At 34.2% G+C, this 21,960-nt stretch overlaps 2 protein-coding genes across 2 annotated transcripts in view; both read left to right on the forward strand.

Moving 5' to 3' along the window:
- Positions 1-688: 688 nt before the first annotated feature.
- On the forward strand, positions 689-1,630 carry LOC100618109 (olfactory receptor 10AG1-like). The gene has a single exon (XM_003341510.2). It carries the CDS (start codon positions 689-691, stop codon positions 1,628-1,630), a length of 942 nt encoding a protein of 313 aa, XP_003341558.2.
- A 915-nt stretch (positions 1,631-2,545) lies between these two features.
- LOC130455211 (olfactory receptor 10AG1-like) overlaps positions 2,546-21,960 on the forward strand; it is a 34,490-nt gene continuing 15,075 nt past the window's right edge. Inside the window, exon 1 of the mRNA XM_056803762.1 lies at positions 2,546-2,586. Within this exon, the coding sequence (XP_056659740.1) occupies positions 2,546-2,586 (41 nt within the window). The remainder of the gene's footprint in view (positions 2,587-21,960) is intronic.

Here is a 21,960-nt window from a genome sequence, read left to right on the forward strand (position 1 = left end):
AGCTAGTGGATTTTTTTTCATGATACAAATCACAATGCATCAGTTTATTAGGCCATTCCCCATACCTTTCAACCCCCATCACCCTCTCTCTGGAAATAAATTACATCTTCCATTTACTGTGACTGAGTAAATCTGTGTCCTGGTCTCAGATCAGACTCTGACCTAGCAAGGGCCAACTGTTAGGTCATTCAACACACAGTTGGAACCCTGATACTGGCCCAAAGTAATCCATTTATCTCCCATCTGATCCTACTTCCCCAAAGCTCATAATTACAGATGATCTTCTTTGAAAAAAAAATATTTATTATAGAATGGCACATTGGATGATACATTTTTATATAAAGATATTACTAAGTTAACCAGAATCCATTCCCAACTCCACACATGAATGAAAATTATCTAGAATGACATCAATATTAATCTGAGTGTTCAGTGCCTTCTACCAATAAAAATAAAAATAACAACAAAAAAGACCATGCTTTAGTAGAGATTTGAAATGGATTTTAAAATCATGAGCTCATTTTTAAGCTAAGTATTTAAATTATATTAACAAATCCAATATGGCTATAACATATCATTCATCCAAACTTGCCTTCTCTTTCTCTAAGGTGAAAACTGAGGTGCAGAAAGAGAAAGTGATTTGCTGGTTGTGAATTCATTAGTTCAAGAGAAGAAAGGGACAGTAAATATGGCAGGAGAAAATGTTTCCTTTGTGGTGGAATTCATTCTCTTGGGATTTTATAACCTTCCCAATCTCCAAGGAGTTCTTTTTGGGGTTTTCTTAGTCATCTTCATGTATATACTGATAGGAAATGGTCTCATTGTTGTCATAACCAGGGTTGATCCAGCTCTCCAAACCCCCATGTACTTTTTTCTTGGAAATTTTTCATTCTTAGAAATCTGCTACACATCAGCCATTGTCCCCAGAATGTTATCAGACCTTTGGACACAGAAGAGACAAATCTCACTGCTGGCCTGCGCTGTACAGCTTTGTTTCTTTTATATTTTGGCTGCCCTTGAGTTCTTACTCTTGGGTATAATGGCCTATGACAGATATGTAGCCATCTGTAAGCCTCTCTATTATCCCATCATCATGAACAACAAGGTGTGTAACATGCTGATACTTGGCTCCTTAATTCTTGCTACCCCAGTCATGATAGGAGAGACATACCAGATATTCACTCTGCCCTTCTGTGGTTCAAATGAACTCAATCATTTATTCTGTGATGTCACATCATTATTGAAGTTGGCCTGTGGAGACACTTCTGTGAATGAATTTTCCCTTTATATTATTTGTGTAGTTTTGGGCTTTGTTCCCTTTTTGTTGATACTTGTTTCCTATATTAGAATCATTAATACAATCCTGAAGCTGCCATCAGTGGGAAGACAGAAGGCTTTCTCCACATGTTCTTCTCACCTTATAGTTGTTGTCTTATTCTATGGGTCTGTTATTATTACATATATACAACCCAAGTCAGTCCACTCAGCTGAAAAAGACAAAATGCTCTCTCTTTTGTACACCATTGTGACACCAATGTTTAATCCCATAATTTACACTTTGAGGAACAAGGATGTCATTTCTTCACTGAAGAAGATCATAACAAAGGGATTGCTTTCATTAAGGAAGTAGCCAGGAGCCTCATTTTTTTTCCATTATGTTCCAGGTTCTATAGATATCTATTTTTTCAGTTTTTTCAGTTTATCCTCAATGTGCCCAAATAGCTCCCTACTTAGCCACAGTCCTTAAAGACATTAGACAACTGCTAGATATTTCTGTTGTTTTTTTTTTCAGGATCTATACTGAGTTCTATCAATATTTGTTTCTCTTAGATGATGATTAATATCAAGAGACATCTTCTATTTAGCACCAATATGAATTTTAATGTGTTTCTTGTATTGTGGATGTGTACTTATTTCTTAAAACATTGACCTCTTTTTTAGGAACTGTGTGTATATTTGGGTGTGTGTGTGTGTGTATGTGTGTGTATTTGAGAGAGAGAGAGAATTATTATTGGAACATATTAGGTATGTAACATGATAGCAAATAATACAATGTAATAGTGTGATGAAATGTAAGACCATGGTTAATAGGACAAGAAGTATTTTCAAAAACAACAATAAAAAATATTATGATAAAACTGGACAGCAATTTAGCAAAATTAGATTTATTCTAATATCTAATGATATATACCAAGGTGTACTATAAATAGAAATTGCTGCCTGACGTAGAAGTTTTTAAAGACCCATAATAAAAAAAATTGACTTAGGAAGAAATTAGATTTTATAGATGTGAAAATGGAGAGAGCAAGTGACTAAATGTCACAGTGAAGATTACACAAACAATAAAAGAATTATTTGTTTATATTTTTCACAAATCTAATGTATTATATATTATATATTTATATATGATATATGACATATATAATGACATTATATATATCATATGATTGGGGGAAACCTTAAAAATGTCTCTGATGAATGTCTCCTTTCTAAAATATTAGGAAATCAATCAAATTTATATATCTGAGAAATTTTTAATAGCGAAATGGTCAAAATGCTCATGAAAATAACTTTAGACACTTTGGGGTAATCATGGCTGGAATCTAGATGCCACACGCTTCCTCTCCCCAGCACCTAATGAAATAGACTACATCAAAGGAGTCTTTATGTTTATTGTGTATTTTTGGGCTTTCTTCCCTTTTTCTTGATACTTCTTTCCTATATCAAAATCTTTAATACAATCCTGAAGATGCCTTCAGTGGGAAGACACAAAGCTTTCTCCACATTTTCTTCTCACCTTATAGTTGTTGTCTTATTCTATGGGTCCGGTATTATTACGTATTCACAACCTAAGTCGAAGCACTCAGCTGAAAAAGAGAAAATGCTCTCTCTTTTGTACACCATTGTGACACCAATGTTTAATCCCATAATATACAGCTTGAGGAACAAGGATGTCATTACTTCACTGAAGAAGATCATAACAAAGGGATTGCTTTCAGTAACCAAGTAGTGAGGAACCTCATTTTTCCCCTTCATGCCCCAGGTCCTATAGACATATTTTTCCCCTCTTCTTTCTGAGTATCTTTAATAGGCACAAAAGAGTTCCTACTGAACAAGAGAGAAAGGAGAAAAGAGAAAGGGGAAAGGAAAGAAAGAGAGAAAGATTATTGGAACATATTAGGAATGCAAAATGATAGTAAATAATAGAATCTAATACTGTTTGATAAAACTTAAGAACATCATTACCAGAAGAAGATGTATTTTCAAAATAAGATACTAAAAATAAAAATAATCTTGTGATAAAATTGGGCAGCAATTTAGCAGAAATTAGATTTTGACAAATAACTTATGACATACATCAAGATATATAATAAATAGGAATAGATAGATGTATGACTGAGATTCTATCTTTTAATCCCATTTTATATTTTATGACCTGGAAAGAAATTAAATTTGTCACTGTGAAAAAAAAGGAAGAGCTAGTTACTAAATGTTATAATGAAGATTACACACATAACAAAATAAATATTTGTGTATAATTATTTTCATAAATTGAATATATTTAAATTTAAAGGGGATTAAATAATTAAAGGAAAACCTTTCAAAATGCCTCTAAGTGTCTCCTTTTCAAGATATTAGGAACTGAATCATATTTATAAATTTGAAAAAATTCTAAAAATCTAAATGGTCAAAAATTATGAACTGGAATATTTTAAAGGGAAGATATCAAAGAATTCAATAATTTGAAAACAAAAATTTTCTAAATCAGTAGTAGAGAAATGCTTATTAAAATAATGTTAGACTAGTTCTCTTTTGGTAAAGCTAGAGTTAGTTTAAACATTGTCGAAAATATTTTTTTAAATATCAAAGAAAACCATCAAATTGTGGACATAATTTGATATAAATATGTCACTACTAGACTCATACCACCCAAAAAAGGAAAAGAAAGAGGAAATCATACCTTTACAGTAGTACCTTTTATAAAAATCCAAAATTTAAAACCAAAATTGGTGCACTATTTTTGATGAATGGCAAAAAATGAAATATGAATATTATGCAATTTAATTTATAAAAAGTAAAATTTATAATATTAGAAAAATATTAGGAAGACTTTTATGGAATAATGTAGATCAAGTGAGCATTAAAATAAAATTGTAATATTAACAATATAAATAATAATAAAAAACCTCAGAAAACTTTAGAGCCCTAATCCATATGATGATAAATCAAAATTCAAAAGGATTGAAAAAGAAACATATCATTCATTTTCCATGCAAGATGTTACACATGAGATGCTATAAGAAATATGGATTTTCAAATATAATTATTCTAGTATTTCTTTTAAGACTACCTAAGCATACATTGAAATATTTGATTTGACATATTTCAAATTGTTTAATGTTTAAGGGGAAGAAAAATACATTTTAAAATGTTACTTAAGAAAATAAATAAATATAAGATCAAAAGAATATGACCTGCCCACAACAGTGAAAAGAATATGATCTATAGTCCTCTATTAATTTTGAAGTACTTTTAGAAAAGAATATGGGATTTTCTTCCAATTTTAAAATCTAGATTTCTTTCTGGAAATTTTATTTGATATTTTTTGTATATTTTTAATATTTTATATATTCATATATATGTGGAAATTCTGGAAAAAATTTCTGGAAAGTTTACTTTCCTATTTTCTCAGATATTTTCCTTTTTAAATTAATGTAATTGAAATGTATTTTCCTCATTTTTTTTTTCAGAAATTTAGAATACAACCTTATCTTTTCCATTTAATTGTGTTTTAACCAATACCACTTGATTATGATGACAACTGCTTATGCTCATAAGAAAGAGCCTCGTTATTTCAATTACCTCATCAACAAAATTTAATCCAATTTTGTGGACCCCTATGCAATTTTTCCATGGGGAAAAATCTTTTTGTGAAATCTGTTACACAACAGTAACTTTTCCCAGAAGATTGACAGATTTGTAAAAGAAAGGAGAAACTATTTCTTTACTCACGTGTATTGCAGAAATGTGCTTTCTTTGCATACTGTGGGGCCCTGAAATAATGATTCTTCATATGATGGTTTCTGATCACTATGTGGCCATCTGCAAGCCTCCACTCTCTCTTTTCATAGTGATACTCTAGGTTTGAGTTCAGATAAAAGATTCATATATTATATTTATTTTCTTTGCCCTTCCATGGTTTGAACAAACTCAATCCTATTTTCTGTAATGCCCTACTATTTCCAGAATTGGCCTATAGGAATACATTATCATACAGAGGACTCTTTCCATATTGCTAATGCTGTTTTAGTTATGGTTTTCTTTTTATTTTCACTTATATTCTATCCTAAAATATTTTTCACTATACAAGAGTTTCTAATAGCCATGGTGAATGGGAGGAAAGACCACGTATTAAAAAAAAATGAAACCAAAACACTTGAACTCAGCATCAGGGTACCAAAGTCTCTTATATTTAATTCTTGCAAGAATGGGCATTCACAAACCAGTGTTACTAGTGTTATAGTCAGCCAGAAGTTCAAGGTATAGGAGCAGATATCCTCATTTTTATCCTGGTTCCTAACACAAAGATGATCTTTCCCTTTTTTCACCATTGACTGATTACTTGAGAGACACAATGTTATCTTGAAAAGTTGTTAATTGGAATGAACAATTTACAAAACTAGTTATGCTAATTAAAGCTGGTTAAGCAATTGAAACAAGGATTATTTTGGTATTTATCTATCTCTATATATCCTATAACAGCATTGGTGAAGTTTTTCAATTTGGTGTGCCCAAACTGCAACTTCAAGCTGCCTTTGACCCCTCACATTAACACAGACAGATGAAGGAAGAAATGTTTACTTTGGGCAGCTGTGCAGAGGGGTATGAAATGCAAAAAAAAGTCTGTATTTTGGGGAACATGGGGAACATAGCAATTGCATTAGTACTGGCTTGGCATACATTCCAATACTTTGTCCATGCTGTCCTATAGCCTTTTATGAGCATTTGTTATAAGTTATGTTATGCAGTGCTGAAAGCATTTATGGTTCTGTCTGGAACAAGGGTCTTGTTAAAAAAAATGGTCAGGTTTTTAAATGTGGACTTTCAGGAAGAAAAATCAACTTGGAGTTCTTTGGAGAAAAAAAAAACAGAGAGACAGAGAAAAAGACATTCAGAGAGATAAGAAACAGAGAAAGGAAGGTAGAGACAGAGATATGAAAACAGGCATAGACAGAGATAAAATTTGTCTTTGGTTTACCATTTTATTGGTGAGGATAATTTTAGGACAGATTGAGTTCATTCATTTCAGATTCTATTTCCACAATGTTATCTAGTAATTTTTATCATCTGGTTAAATATGATAATTTATAGCAATTAAATCATGTAGAAATTGCCTGGGAGACAAAAAAGAACTAGTACCCCAAGGAGGGTGGATGGTGAGTGGATTACGCCTAGGTCATTTTGCCTCCATGACAATTTCTGGACTTGTGAATTTCATAATATAGCAAACTGCAGGATAAAGAAACACCCTTTACCAAATCTAGCAAAAGTTTTCTGAGAGTGTCCTTGAAATCAGGTACAAGATTTGTTCTGCTATTTTATTTGGTGAATACAATTTAGTATTACTTTTTTCATTGACTATGATGATTTTTAGAAAACCAAAATTTCCCTATACATATTTGCTTTTTACTGTTTTTTTCTAGTATCATGATCACTATACTTGATTTTTAATCTCATCTAAAGTACAATAGATTATATTCCAGCTCTATTCCCATTTTCTGAGTCAATTTATCTCAATCACATTACATTTATGATGATTGTATATTTCCTTCTCTACCATTGTTCCCCTGCTGATCTATTTCTCCCTCTCCTTTCTTTCTTTCCCTCCTCAAAAATATTTTGCTTCTAACCACCACCTCTCTAAATCTGTCTTGCTTGCTCTAAGACATCCTTTTTCTCTTTTCCCCCTCCTCTCCTTACTTTACTGTATGGTAGAATAGATTTCTATAATCAAATGAAGGTGTATATTATTCCCTCTTTGAGCTAATTTCAGCGAGAGTATCATTCAAGCATTACTCACCGCCATTTTCCTGCCTCTGTAAAAGTTCATTTGCTTCCCTTTCACATGAGAGAATTTACCACAATCTAGCTCTTCTGTAGCCCTTTATCCAGGAAATTCCTTTTTCTTATTCCTTACTTTTATTTAATTATTTTTGTCATCATATCATAATCAGTTCACATCTTTATCTCTATGGATATGCTTCTAACTGCCCTAATAAGGATAAACTTCTTGGGAGCTTTTAGTATAATCTTCCATTCATTAATTAAAACTTATTATTATTATTATTGAATCCCTTATGATTTCTCTTTCCTGTTTACTTTTTATGTTTCATTTACAAGTTGTAGATGAAGATCAGATTTTCTATTCAGCTCTGGTCTTTTTAATGAAGAATATTTGAAAATTTACATATTTAGTGTCATACCTATCAAACTACCAAAAAACTTTTTTTATTAAATAAGAAAAAAATTATGACAAAGTTAATTTGGAAGAGCAAAAAATCAAGAATATCAAGGGAACTAATGAAAAAATGTGAAGGATGGGCATCTAGCAGTATGGATCATAAACTGTACTATAAAGCAGTGGTCATCAAAACATATGGTATTATCAAAGAGAAAGAAGGGAGGGTTAGTGGAATAGATTTGGGATAAATATCCTCAGCAAGATAGTGTATGATAAACCCAAAGAGCCTAGCTTTTAAAACAACAACAACAACAAAAACACTCTTTGAAAAAACCTGCTGGGAACATTTGAAAACAGTATGGGACAGATTAGGTTTAGATCAAAATCTCACACCGTGAACAAAGATAAATTCGGAATAGGTGAATGAATTTAATATAAAGAAGGAAACTATAATTAAATTAGGTGAGCATAGAAGAGTATACCTGTTAGACCTTTGGAAAAGAAAAGGATTTAAGACCAAGCAAGAGAGAGAAAATTATAAAATATAAAATGAATATTTTTATTACATTATATTAAAATGTTTTTGTACAAAAAAAAAACAATGCAATCAAATTTTGAAGAGTAACAACAAATTGGGGAAATATATCACAAAAACCTCTGACAAAAGTCTAATTTCTCAAATCTATAAGGAGCTAAATCAGTTGTATAAAAATCCAGCTATTAATCAATAGATAAATGGGCAAGGGAAATGATTAGGCAGTTTATAGATAAAGAAATCTAAACTATCAATAAGCACATGAAAAAGTGTTCTAAATCTCTTATAATCAGAGAAATGCAAATCAAAACAACTCTGAGTTACTACCTTACACCTAGCAGATTGGTCAAAATGACAACAAAGGAAAGTAATAAATGTCAGAGCAGATATGGCAAAATTAGGACACTAATGCCTTGCTGGTGGAGTTGTGAATTGATCCAACCATTCTAGAAGGTAATTTGTAACTATGCCCGAAGGACTTTAAAAGATTGCCTGCACTTTGATACAGCCATAAAAACTGCTGGGTTTGTAAACCAAAAAGATAATAAGGAAAAATAGTTGTACCAAAATATTTATAGCTGTACACTGTGTTGGCAAAAGTTTAGATGAAAAGGTGACCCACAATTTGGAATGGCTAAACCAATTGTGGTATCTGATGGTGATGGATGTAAACCTCAAAATTCCTTAGACTTATAAATGTTGGAAATTTCACCATTGGGATATTTCATACTTGGAAAATTTCTTACTGATAGTCTATTGGAATGGGAACCCCATTGGCATGGGAGGTTCCTTCTCTTCCCTTCTACAGATTACTTTAGGACAGAAACCTTTTGCTGAACAATGGAAAGGACTTTGACCTATGCTTAAGCATAGAACAGGAATTTCTTTGAGTCATGATTGATTTTAGAATTGATACAATGGAGATACTTGCAATCAATCTCCACCCTATTCAGTCCTAACAGGATTGAGGAAGGGCTGCAGCCTAGATCAAAATTTAATTATTCCAATCTCTACCCTATTCAGGTTAACAGGATTTAGAAAGGGCTGTAGCAAAGGAGCAAAGATTTAATCATTTGAAAATATGACCTTCAACAGACACGTGCAAAAGCCAGAAACCTCTGGGCAGTCCTGGGTTAAGCTAGAGCCTCCATTGGCACAGGGAAATTGAGGAACAGTGATTGGTAGATGGGAGAACTGAGGGGAGGAACTTGGATGGTTTCCTTAAAGATAGGGGGTCTGAAGACTCCAAGGAGGAGGATTGAGTAGTTGGTCGATTTGGTTCGGGTGGGCTCTGAGAAGCTTGCTCTGAAGGAAGCTGAAGGTGGGGTCCTCTGAGACTGTTTCTCCATTTTGGTCACTTGAGTAATAGAGACTGATCTCTTTTCTTTGCCCCAGCTATCTAAGGGCTTGGGCCTTTTGGCCCAGCCTAAACAGAAGGGGTATTTAAGCCCTATTTCTTTCTCTCCCTTTTCTCTCTCTCTATCTCTAGTTACTTCCTCCTATTGTAATTAAACTCCATAAAAGATTGACGGCTGACTTAAGTTTTCAATTAGGAATTACATAGCTGATTCTTTGGCGACCTTAAATTAATATATATCAGTCTTTTAAAGTGATTCCCTTGTAACATTGAATGCTATTGTGCTGAAAGGAATAATGAACTGGAGGAATTCCATGTAAGCTGGAATGACCTCAATGAATTGATGCAGAGCAAAAGGAGCAGAACTAGGAGAACATTGTACCCAGCAAGTAAAACACTGTGGTACAATCAATTGTAATGGACTTCTCTACTGGAGGCAATGCAATGGAGGATGATTCTGAGGGACTTAGGAGAAAGAACACTATCCACATCCAGAAAAAGAACTGTGGGTGTAGAAATGCAAAAAAATGGTTCGATAAGGATATGATTGAGGATGCTGATTTTGAATTATCATTATATTGAAAATAGTAATAATATGGAAATAGGTCTTGATCAATGACACATGTAAAATCTAGTGGAATTGCTTATTAGCTCCCAAAAAGGGGAGGGACAGAAGGTAAGGAACATGAATCATGTAACTATGGAAAAAGCTTCTAAATCAATTAATTTATTAATTTAAAAAATATTTCAATGTAATTTCTTTCATTAAATTTGCATTTTTTCCTCAAAATGATTATACTCCGTTTGTTTGGTAGATGATTCTTGGTTGTATTTCTAGCTCCCATGCCCTCTATAATATTATATTCTATGTCCTTTACTACGTTAACATTGAAGTTAATAAATCTTGTGTGATCTTGAATGTGGTTCTATAATATAGATTATTTCCTTTTGACTTCTTGCAATATTCCCTCCTTGATGTAGGAGTTCTGGAATCTGGCTATCATATGCCTGGGAGTTTTCATTTGGGGATTTCTTGCTATAGATGATCAGTGGAATTTTTTTCCTATTTTTATTTTATCTGTTGACTCCAGGATCTCAGCATAATAAAAAAAATTATCATTTTATTAGATGGAGAAAAATATTTTTAATAAAATTATCCTTTTATAAAAATGAAAAACCATTGGAATGCATGGAGATTCCCTTAAAATAATTATCATCTATCTAAAATCATCAGAAAATATTATCTGTAATGAAGAAAAACTATAAATATTCCTAATAAGGTCAAAGTGAAGCAAGGTGCCCATTACGTCTAGTATTATTTAATATTATACTATAATTTTTATGTAAAGAAATAAAATAATAAAAAGAAATTGAATTAATTAGGCCTTAGAAAAAATAGAAATAAAAGACTCTTTCTTAATAATAATAAATAGTATATATCTAAAACCATCAGCAAGCATCATCTGTAATGGGGATAAATTAGAAACATTCCCAGCAAGATCAGGAGTGAAACAAGGATGCCCATTATCACCTCTATTATTTAACATTGTACTAGAAACACTACCAGTAGCAATTAGAGAAGAAAAAGAAATTGAAGGCATCAAAATAGGCAAGGAGGAGACCAAGCTATCACTCTTTGTGGATGATATGATGGTCTACTTAAACAATCCAAGAGAATCAACCAAAAAGCTAGTCAAAATAATCAACAACTTTAGCAAAGTTGCAGGTTACAAAATACACCCACATAAATCATCAGCATTTCTATATATTTCAAAAATAGCTCAGCGGCAAGAATTAGAAAGAGAAATCACACTTAAAATCACCTTAGATAAAATAAAATACTTAGGAATCTATCTCCTGAGACAAACACAGGAACTATATGAACATAATTACAAAACACTCTCCACACAACTAAAACTAGACTTGAGCAATTGGAAAAATATTAACTGCTCTTGGGTAGGACGAGCCAGTATAATAAAAATGAACAACCATACCCAAGCTTATTTATTCATTTAGTGCTATACCCATTGAACTTCCAAAAAAAATTTTACTGACCTAGAAAAAAAACCATAACAAAGTTCTTTTGGAAGAACAAAGGGAAATAATGGAAAAAAATACAAAGAAAGGTGGCCTTGCAGTCCCAGATCTCAAAGTCTATTATAAAGCAGTGGTCATCAAAAGAATTTGGTACTGGCTAAGAGACAGAAAGGAGGATTAGTGGAATAGACTTGGGGTAAGTGACACCAGTAAGATAGTATATGACAAACCCAAAGAGCCCAGCTTCTGGGACAAAAACCCACTATTTGACAAAAACTGCTGTGAAAAATGGAAGACAGTGTGGGAGAGATTAGATTTGGATCAACATCTCACACTCTACACCAAGATAAACTCAGAATGGGTGAATGATTTGAACATAAAGAAGGTAACTATAAGGAAATTAGGTGAATGAATACAGAATAATATCCATGTCAGACCCGTGGGAAGGGAAAGACTTTAAAACCAAGCAAGACATAGAGTCACAAAATGTAAAATAAACAACTTTGATTACATCAAATTAAAAAGGTTTTGTACAAACAATACCAATGTAACTAAATTGAGAAGGGAAGCAACAAATTGGGAAACGATTTTCATAACAAAATCTTCTGACAAAGGTTTAATTACTCAAATTTATAAAGAGCTAAATCAATTGTACAAAAAATCAAGCCATTCTCCAATTGATAAATGGGCAAAGGACATGAACAGGCAGTTTTCAGCCAAAGAAATCAAAACTATTTTTGATAAGTTTTGAAAATAAGCACATGAAAAAGTGCTCAAAATCTCTTATAATCAGAGATGCAAATCAAAACAACTCTGAGGTATCACCTCACACCTAGCAGATTGGCTAATATTACTGCAAAAGAAAGTAATGAATGCTGGAGGGGATGTGGCAAAGTAGGGACATTAATTCATTGCTGGTGGAGTTGTGAATTGATCCAACCAATCTGGAGGGCAATTTGGAACTATGCCCAAATTGGGCATATTAGGGCAATAAAAGGGCAATAAGGGCAATAAAAGGGCAATAAAAGACTGTCTGCCTTATGATCCAGCCATAGCACTGCTGGAATTGTATCCCAAAGAGATAATAAGGAAAAAGACCTGTAGAAGAATATTCATAGCTGCGCTCTTTGTGGTGGCCAAAAATTGGATTGGAGGGGATGCCCTTCGATTGGGGAATGGCTGAACACATTGTGGTATATGTTGGTGATGGAATACTATTGTGCTAAAAGGAATAATAAAGTGGAAGAATTCCATGGAGACTGGAACTACCTCCAGAAAGTGATGAAGAGCAAAAGGAACAGAACCAGGAAAACATTGTACACAGAGACTGATACATTGTGGTACAATCGAAGGTGATGGACTTCTCCATTAGTGTCAATGCAATGTCCCTGAACAATCTGCAGGGATCCAGGAGGAAAAAAAAAACACTATATACAAGCAAAGGACAAACTATGGGAGTAAAAACACCAAAGATAAGCAATTGCTTGACTACAGGGGTGGAAGGGATAGGAATGAGGAGAGACTCTATATGAACACCCTAATACAAATACCAACAACTTTGAAATGGGTTTGAATCAAGGACACATGTGATAACTAGTGGAATCGTGTTTTGGCTAGGGGAGGGACAGTGGAAGGGGGGAGGAAAAGAAAAGGATATTTGTTTCCAAGGAATATTGTTTGACCAAATAAAATAATGTTTAAATTTAAAAAAAAAAAAACTGTTTCCCAAACTGAGTGTGACTGAACAGATCAAGGGGAGACCCTTTGGTCTTGAGGTATGGAGGGGGGACAAGAGTGACAAGAGCAAATCTGGGGGAGTGGTTCTAGTGAAGGAGGAAAGACAGAAGGGGGAAAATCTTCAAATGCCCTCTCCTCTCTTTGAGCCAACTTGTTACATCTGATGTCTCCCCTGAACAACACTTTGAGAAGGGGGTTCTCTTCTGTTTCCCCCTCTCCATACCGAAAGTCCAAACATCCCTCAGGGCACAAACTTCCTTTTTTTAATCTTTTTTTTTAATACACTAAACAACTGGAAGTACATCAATTGCTCATATGTAAGCTGAGAAAATATCATAATAAAAATATTTACATCATTAAATTATCTACTTATTCAGTGCCATATTATTCAAAGTAGAAAAAATAAAATAAAATAAAAGGGTCAAAACAAAATTCATCTAGAATTACAAAAAGTTAAGAATTTCAAAAGGGTCAGTAATCATTAAAAAAAATGATTATAGCTGTAGTACCCTGCGTACTACCCTGTAGTATACATCCAGGTAATTTTATCCAGTCATTTAAATTGCATCCAACACTTCATAGATTAAGTTTGGGCTGTGTCACGAACAAAGTCCACCCTCGCCCATATCTCCAGGGTATCCCAACTGGTGGCGAATGATCAGTCAACAAAAATAACAAATGGAAGACAGCTTAATCATAACAGCCATGGGATTGGTTTGGCTCTGACAGCTGCTCCAACATTCCCAGGCTTCAGATTTATTTTTATATCCATATTCTTCGCATGCAGATACACAAAATCAAAGAGAGATAATTGGAAAAGTAATACGTTAACTTTTAACAAATCACTTGATTAACATTCTATATTCTTGTATTGTGATTACAGACAGAATAAAGTTTACATACAAGATAAATGATTTCATCACAGGTGGCTTAATTTTCTTATTATCCTGTGAGAAGTTTTGAGCTTACAAACAATCAAGGAAAATTACGTATTGCTTTTAATAAAATGGAATGATTAATCAGCAGTCCTTAGAATACAATTCAACAATCATACTATAGGGGCTGAGAGGTCTGGGAAAACAATTCAAATTTAGACTAGTGGCTTCTAGGGAATTAATGATTTGTGTAATCGAGTCACTGAGGCATATTGAAGTTTAGTGTACCTGTACTGTACCTATATGTATTGTATGGGCCTCTATGATTGATTTGAGTGTTGGCTTCATGAGAAAGTTTTGGGTTTGACCTTTAGGTATGGTTTCACTGGGAATTATGCACCTAAATAAAAGTTTACCCATGATAGTCTTTTGGGATTGGGTTTGAGGGTCTGATCATCTGGTGATGTTTTGAGGAATTAGGGAACAGGTGTTTTGCTCTTACATTATTTCTTTTGAGACTAGGGGGAATAATAATCATGCTAATTCATAGGTAAGGGGCTTGATGAAAGAAGTCTTGCAAGGGGGATAGAGTGAGCAGTCACATCTTGCCAAGGAACACTCTTTGGTCTCCCCAGTTACCACATGTGACTGTCAAGCCATCATGTTCTGATGGCTCCTAGCAGGGCTTTTTAAGCAAAAATTATTGGAGTGGTTTTTCATCTCCTACTTCAGTTCATTTTGGAGATGAGGAAACAAGGGCAAGCAGGGTTAAACGACTTACCTAAAGTCACAAAACTAATTAAGTATGTTACAAAGCATAGTTATATGTGAAGTCACATTTGAAGTGAAGAATATGACTTTCTGACTCAATTCCTGGCACTTTATCCATTGTGCCACCCAGAAATCCCCCCCATTGTTATATAATATTTGTGAATCCAAAGATCCAAGGTTTATATTTTTGACAAAATATCACTATTTGACAAAATATTCTGGGAAATCTGAGGAGTTTGTCAGAAACTATATTTAGACCAAAATTTTACACCATATGCCAATATAGGGTAAAAATAGGTATATGATTTAAATAAAAAAGGTAATATCAGTTAATTAGAGGAACATACAGATTTAGACCTGTCAGATCTATGGATAAAAGAAAGTATCAAGAAACAAGAGAGAACATATCATAGGAAGTAAAATGAAGTATTATGGTTCCAAGAAAAAAAAATTTATAAAGGTTTTACAAAAGAAAAGAAATGCAGTCAAGATTTGAAGACAAACAGGAAACTCAGAAAAATGCAGCAACTTCCTCTGAAAAAGACCTTACATTTCAAATACTACAAAACTGTGTCAAATTTATAAAAATATGAATAATTTCCTAATTTGTAAATGTTCAAAAAATCTAAACCAGTAGTTTTAAGAACTTAAACCTCTCTTCATCCATGGAAAAAAATTGTTCTATATCACTATCATTTAGAGAAATGCAAGTTAAAGAATTTCTAAGATATCACCTCACAAAATATCAGATTGATTAGCTTTACAGAAAAGGAAAATGACAAATAATGAAAGGTGATATGGAAAAATTGAAACACTAATATGCTGTTGATGGTTAACTGATTGAAACATTCTCTAGTGAAATTCAGAACTACTTAGTCTCATCTTATCCATGGTTTTATTTTTCAAGATTTAAATTAACCTTTCTAAACCTCAAATTCCAGAGGAAGTAGGAAGGCAAGAAGGGGGCTGATGTGGAAGAAAAGAGGTTGAAGTAACATGGTTCCAGAACACATGGAAGCTTGGACAGATGCCAATAATGAGCCCATATAGATGGGAGATTGACCATGGCCTCATATCCATGTGGGTAGAGTAGGGAAAAGATCTTCCCTCTATGCACTAGTGGTCCTGTGCTGGATCTCTTAGTAAAGCAGCAACATCTCAGAGTCAGTTCTGTATTCACTTAGAGGATTCATATAATGAATTTTTATTTTTTAATTTTTTTAGGGGCATAGCCTCCAAAGCATCAAGCTAAGAGGCAGGAACAAAGAGGAAATAGTACTTACACACAAAAGTTAAAACTTGGGAAAATTTAAATGAACTAATGCAAAATGAAATAAGCAGGATCAGGAGAAAATTGTAGTGAAATATTAATATTATATCATAAGAAACTAAGGAATAACAGTTATTTAGATCAATAAAATGATCAAAGGCAATTCTGAAGGCCATGTCATGAAAAATGTTATCCATCTCAACAGAAAAAGAAGTGATAGTGTCTGAGAGCAGATTAAAGCACTTTTTTTCACGTTTTATTCTAGTGGTGTTTTTCTTTTTGGCAACATGTTTAATATGGAAATATATTTTGTAAGATTTCACAAGGATAATTGATATCATATTTCTTACCTGTACAATGCATGGGGTATTGAATAGAAGGGAGACAGATAATTTGGAACTCAATTTAAAATATAAATCCCCATAACTGTTTGTGCATGTATATTTGGTACATATATTTTGATGTGTAAATATATACATATAGATTGCATGTATAAATACATATGTATGCATGTATGAATGCAAAAATATACAAATAAATCCTTATGTCTTCTAAGGGATAGAGGCACCTTAATTCATACCCATGAAGATCCAAATCTGTTTGAATAATTCTTGTTGTGATTCTTAAAAAAGGTCTTGAAAGAAAGAATATCAAGAACTATGTGCCTTGCATGGGGGATAGCTAGAGTAAAGAAGCTGAGATCAGAGAAATAATGCCATGTGAGGAAGATAATATTATTTTGGCTGGACTGTATAATGTACATATTAAAGTTATATATAAATAGAAGGCATTAATTGGAAGACATGTGTAGTGAAAATTTCACCTTTGAAGATTGTTATAATATTAAAAGTATGGCCACCAGGGAATTTACTTGTGAAATTCCTAAAATGAAACACTCAAGTCAGAATGAAATTTATGGAGGTTTAATTACAATGGGAGTAAGAAAAGGGAGAGGGAGAGAAAGAGAGAGGAGAAAAGGGAAAGGGGTTACTCAACCTCTGGCAGGGAGCCAGAGGGAGTTTAGGCCCAAAGGGCCAAGATAGAGAGGATTTAGTCCTTGACTCATGTGACCAATCTGAAGGTAAGCTATCTGAGGGCCTCCACCTTGCTCAAGCTTCTAGCACAAACTGACATCTAGCCCTGCCCACAGGAAGTGAGCTAATTCCAAAGGCTGCTTTCTCCATCACTTCCTGTGCCTCATAAGTGCCAATGGTGGCTCAAGCTTGGTTTAGGACAGCCCAGCTGGGCAGTTAGTTATTTCTGATTTGTCATTGACTAGAACATGCTCATGTAGTGTGGGTGTGCACAATTTTGGGTGCTAGACCAAGCAAGATGGAGATTTTAAAATTCACACATGTTAGAAATGAAGAAGTCTCTGAGCCACCATTCGAAGCTGAAAATTCAAATTTTAATTGTGGTTAATTAATTAATCATGGCTAAAGGTCTCTCCAGACCCAACCTGTGGTCAACTGGTCAACACACCAGTAAGATGTTCATTACTATGTTTTATAGGTTTTTGAAACTTAAATAACATGTCATTATTGTTATAATTAAAATTTATATATCTATCAGTTATTATTTTAATGACATTTTTAATAGAAAAGGTAGATAAGCATAGATTTAAATCTCTTACTCTGAGTTCTCAAACTACATGTTTCCTAGCCTGCAAGCATCTTCCTCTCTCCTCCTCTCCTGTCTCTCTCTACCAGCCATCCATCCAAAAAGTCCCAGTGAGTTCCTGCCCCCTTTCTTTTATTAACATACAGGATGTTCACAGACATTCACAGACATTTGCTGACGCAAACCCTGGCATGTGGAGAATGTGGATCAATCAGTCAGCCCTCCAGGAGGGGGAGGGAATGAACTTTATTGACAGGACTCCCCATTTTATACTTTGGGAAATGAGGCTCCCCAATGAATCATTTAAACATAACCATCTGATACCTCTATATATCTTCTAGGTAAAGGCACACACAATATTGAACTTTCTAAGAGGAAATTACAATAGTTAGAGATGAAAGGTGTATTAGAGGGTTGGTTTGGGTATAATGGAAAAAGAGTAGATGATCCCAGAAAGTAAAAGGAGGGTGAAATGGATTTCCCATTCAGTCTTTTTCTAATATGTCTCTCCACTAGCCCTGTCTTTACTTCCCTCTAATAACTGATTAATGGGTGAAACTTTTCCCCTGGGGACAGAGAGAGAAATCAGCTCTCTCTCCCTTCAATATGACAAGGAAGTCACTTTAAGATAGCTGACTCTTTATTCTAAAAAATGGTGGTTAAGGGTAAGATAGCAAGATGTCTTCAGGATGGAGTTTATAGGAAAGAGGGTAGGGAAAGTCCCTATCTGTCTAAAATTATCTTTCTCCCTCCCCCAAAGTTGAAATACCTAGGCTTATCAGCCTGGTCTCTAAAAGGCTCAGAGTTTGGTGACACCTGTTGTTAGCACAGCAGAGATGAATGTCCAAACTCAGGGTGTCATAGGATCTGTGTGAGATCTTCTCAGGTTTACCACAACTCCTGGTGTCTTATGGGGGGGGGGGGATGGTGATTAGGATCAAGGAAGGATTTTGTATGGCTCAGGAGAGAAATCTGTGATCAGTTTCTCTCCTTTGGCTTCTTCAAGTGAGAGAAAGATCAACTGAGTCCTCCTGGAATCTCCTCTTTCCTCAAGATTCCAAACCTCCCTCACCATCCGCCCCCACCCCCATGGATACAAACCTCTGCATGTCCTTCAGACTCTGTCCCTCAAAGACTGAATATTTTCTCTATGGAAGAAAACAAAAAGTTTGATAGACACATTGACAAAATGACAATTAGGGGACTGTCCCCTTTGCCATAATAGTTTACATTCAGAATGAGTATGTTCAACCCCCTTCAGTTCAGTTCATTATATGCCAAAGTTCATTCAGGATCTTTTGATGAAGTGTGTGGCTTCTTAAGACATCTTTACCTCATCTTCTCCAAAAGGATTCACTTTCTTGATATGATATTATGGAAAGTTACTTTTCCCGAAATTTCTCCAAAAATATTTAAATCTTGGATTTTAGGATAATTACACAATCCCCACTGAAGAGGATGTTGACAAACACCAGAATAACCCTGAGATACATGACTGAGTTATGAGATATATGAAACATTTGTCAAAAGAAAAACAAACCACCAAAAACATCCTATATAAAAAGCAAAAATGAAATTCTGTATAAAAATAATAAGTATAAAAATGATAAAAAATAAATAATAATCTTACATGTATAAAATTCTGAGTTAAAAATAAATCTGTAACAGGTTCTTGAATCACAGGCAAGGTTGAATTAGAGTGACTTCTGTCCCACAACCCTGTAGGATAATGGCAACAATACAGTACTTTACCCATTTGCAGCCAGGTCTACAAAAAATTGCCAAACTATAAAAGAGAAGGGACTAGTTTGTAGCAGAAAATAGGAAGAATCTTTCCTTGGTCTGATTGTACCTTCACTGTTAGGGATAGGGGGAGTCAGGATGATAGTCAAACTGAGGTACTTGACAGAATATTGCACAAGGTGTTTGGTACAATGAGTCCTGCATCTTAACATATGTCAAGCACCACTTCCTCAAGCCTCATAGTAGGTTCAAATCCTTTTACATTAGAATAAAAGTTCAACAATACTTCCTGAATTGATTTGGACCTTTTTGACCTTGTGCTACTTGACACTGTATAGTGGCTCTTTTGTTCCCTTCTCCTAGAATCAAACATAAACATTAAACACAGTCCCATGACATTTATCAATTTATGGCAGGTTTCCATAGTCTAAGATTTTGGGTATGCATAGATATTAGTGCTAATAGATATTGTAAACTAATACTGTAAACTTTATCCTTCAAGTCAAAAACATTAATACTGATTTCATGTTCTTCAAGTATTACCAAAGATAGAAAAAAAGAAAGAAAGAAAGAAAGAAGAAAAATCAAATAACCTATTGCAAATATAAAAAAATAAAAATAATAATTTCACAGTTAACATTGCATGTGACAATGTGTTAGCCAAGCAGAGGCACAACACAAAGATTGCTCACTCAAAAATGAGATTTATATCCCTCTTAACTTGGCCAGGATCTACAGTGTGAATGTACATAATTTTTTTCACAAGGAAAAAAGCATTTTAAAAACAGTAGTATTACAATTAATACAGATTCTATGAAATGCCCAAATCCCCAAAATTATAAGAGCCCATTTTAGGACAACTTCAAACAAATCCATTCCTTGCAGCCATGAGAGGCTCTATCAGCTATCATTAGGATTCACATGAGTCTCTATAGCAATTTCTTGTGTGTCATTAACAGGCAGTTCTCAGCCAAAGAAATCAAAACTATTAATAAGCACATGAAAAAGTGTTCTACATCTCTTATAATCAGAGAGATGCAAATCAAAACAACTCTGAGGTGTCACCTCACACCTAGCAGATTGGCTAACATGACAGCTATGCAAAGTAATGAATGCTGGAGGGGATGTGGCAAAGTGGGGACATTAATTCATTGCTGGTGGAATTGTGAATTGATCCAATCATTCTGGAGGGCAATTTGGAACTAACCCAAAGGGCGATAAAAGACTGTCTGCCCTTTGATCCAGCCATAGCACTGCTGGGCTTGTACCCCAAATAGATAATGGACAAAAAGACTTGTACAAGAATATTCATAGCTGCGCTCTTTGTGGTGGCCAAAAATTGGAAAATGAGGGGATGCCCTTCAATTTGAGAATGGCTGAACAAATTATGGTATATGTTGGTGATGGAATACTATTGTGCTAAAAGGAATAATAAAGTGGAGGAATTCCATGGAGACTGGAACAACCTCCAGGAAGTGATGCAGAGCGAAAGGAGCAGAACCAGGAAAACATTATACATAGAGACTGATACATTGTGGTACAATCGAAGGTGATGGACTTCTCCATTAGTATCAATGCAATTTCCCTGAACAATCTGCAGGGATCTAAAAAAAAATACTACCCACAAGCAGAGGATAAACTGTGGGAGTAAAAACACCGATGAAAAGCAACTGCTTGACTACAGTGTTGGAGGAGATAAGACTGAGGAGAGATTCTAAATGAACACTATAATGCAAATTCCAACAATAGGGAAATGGGTTCGAGTCAAGAACACATGTGATAACCAGTGGAATCATGCGTCGGCTATGGGAGAGGGAAAGGCAGGGGGGTGGGAGGGGAGGAAAAGAAAACTATCTTTGTTTCCAGTGAATAATGTATGAAAACGACCAAATAAATAATGTTTAAATAGAAAAAAAAGCTTTTTAAGCTCACGCATATTTGTCAAAAGTTCACCAGATTTAGTCAATCTTAAGTCAATGAATAAGACATTTTAAAGAATACATAATTATCATCATTCAATAATTTGGTGGGAGAAAAATCTCTATACAGTTTATGAAAATTCTTTTGGTCCAAAAATGTCACCAAGAATCTAGATTATCCTGGTAGAAGAGTAGAATAAACTTAAGAGTTACAAATAAAATAAACCCATTTTAAAGCTACTAGGCTTCACAGGAAAAATCATTCCCACCTCCTGGAGATTATAATACATCACAGGGTAACTAAGCCACTTGAGCACCTCCCTTCCTCTTGGAATAAGACTATAACTGTGTAACAGAAGTGTCTTCAATATGTCCCACCCATTTTCACATTGAGCCAAGGACTAAAAGGTGAAAATCATTTCAGATGTCTCATCCATTACATGTTCAGTAAATGCGTAGATGGGAGAATACAACAATGCCATTGAACTTTAGGTCAACTACAAATGGATCCTTACCTCTTGTTACAGACACTCAGAGGCAGGCAAATGATCAGTCAGAGGTAGGGTTGCCCTCAGATATTTGAAAATCATGTCTGAATAACCATTAAAATCAATTTAGATTGTTATATAATTAC

The sequence above is a fragment of the Monodelphis domestica genome, chromosome 6 (genome assembly GCF_027887165.1).
Source record: "Monodelphis domestica isolate mMonDom1 chromosome 6, mMonDom1.pri, whole genome shotgun sequence".
Taxonomy (NCBI): Eukaryota; Metazoa; Chordata; class Mammalia; order Didelphimorphia; family Didelphidae; genus Monodelphis; species Monodelphis domestica.

Bases quoted from the DNA above. Each gene is read 5' to 3' on its own strand.
- LOC100618109 (XM_003341510.2), top strand. From the start codon at position 689: ATGGCAGGAGAAAATGTTTCCTTTGTGGTGGAATTCATTCTCTTGGGA.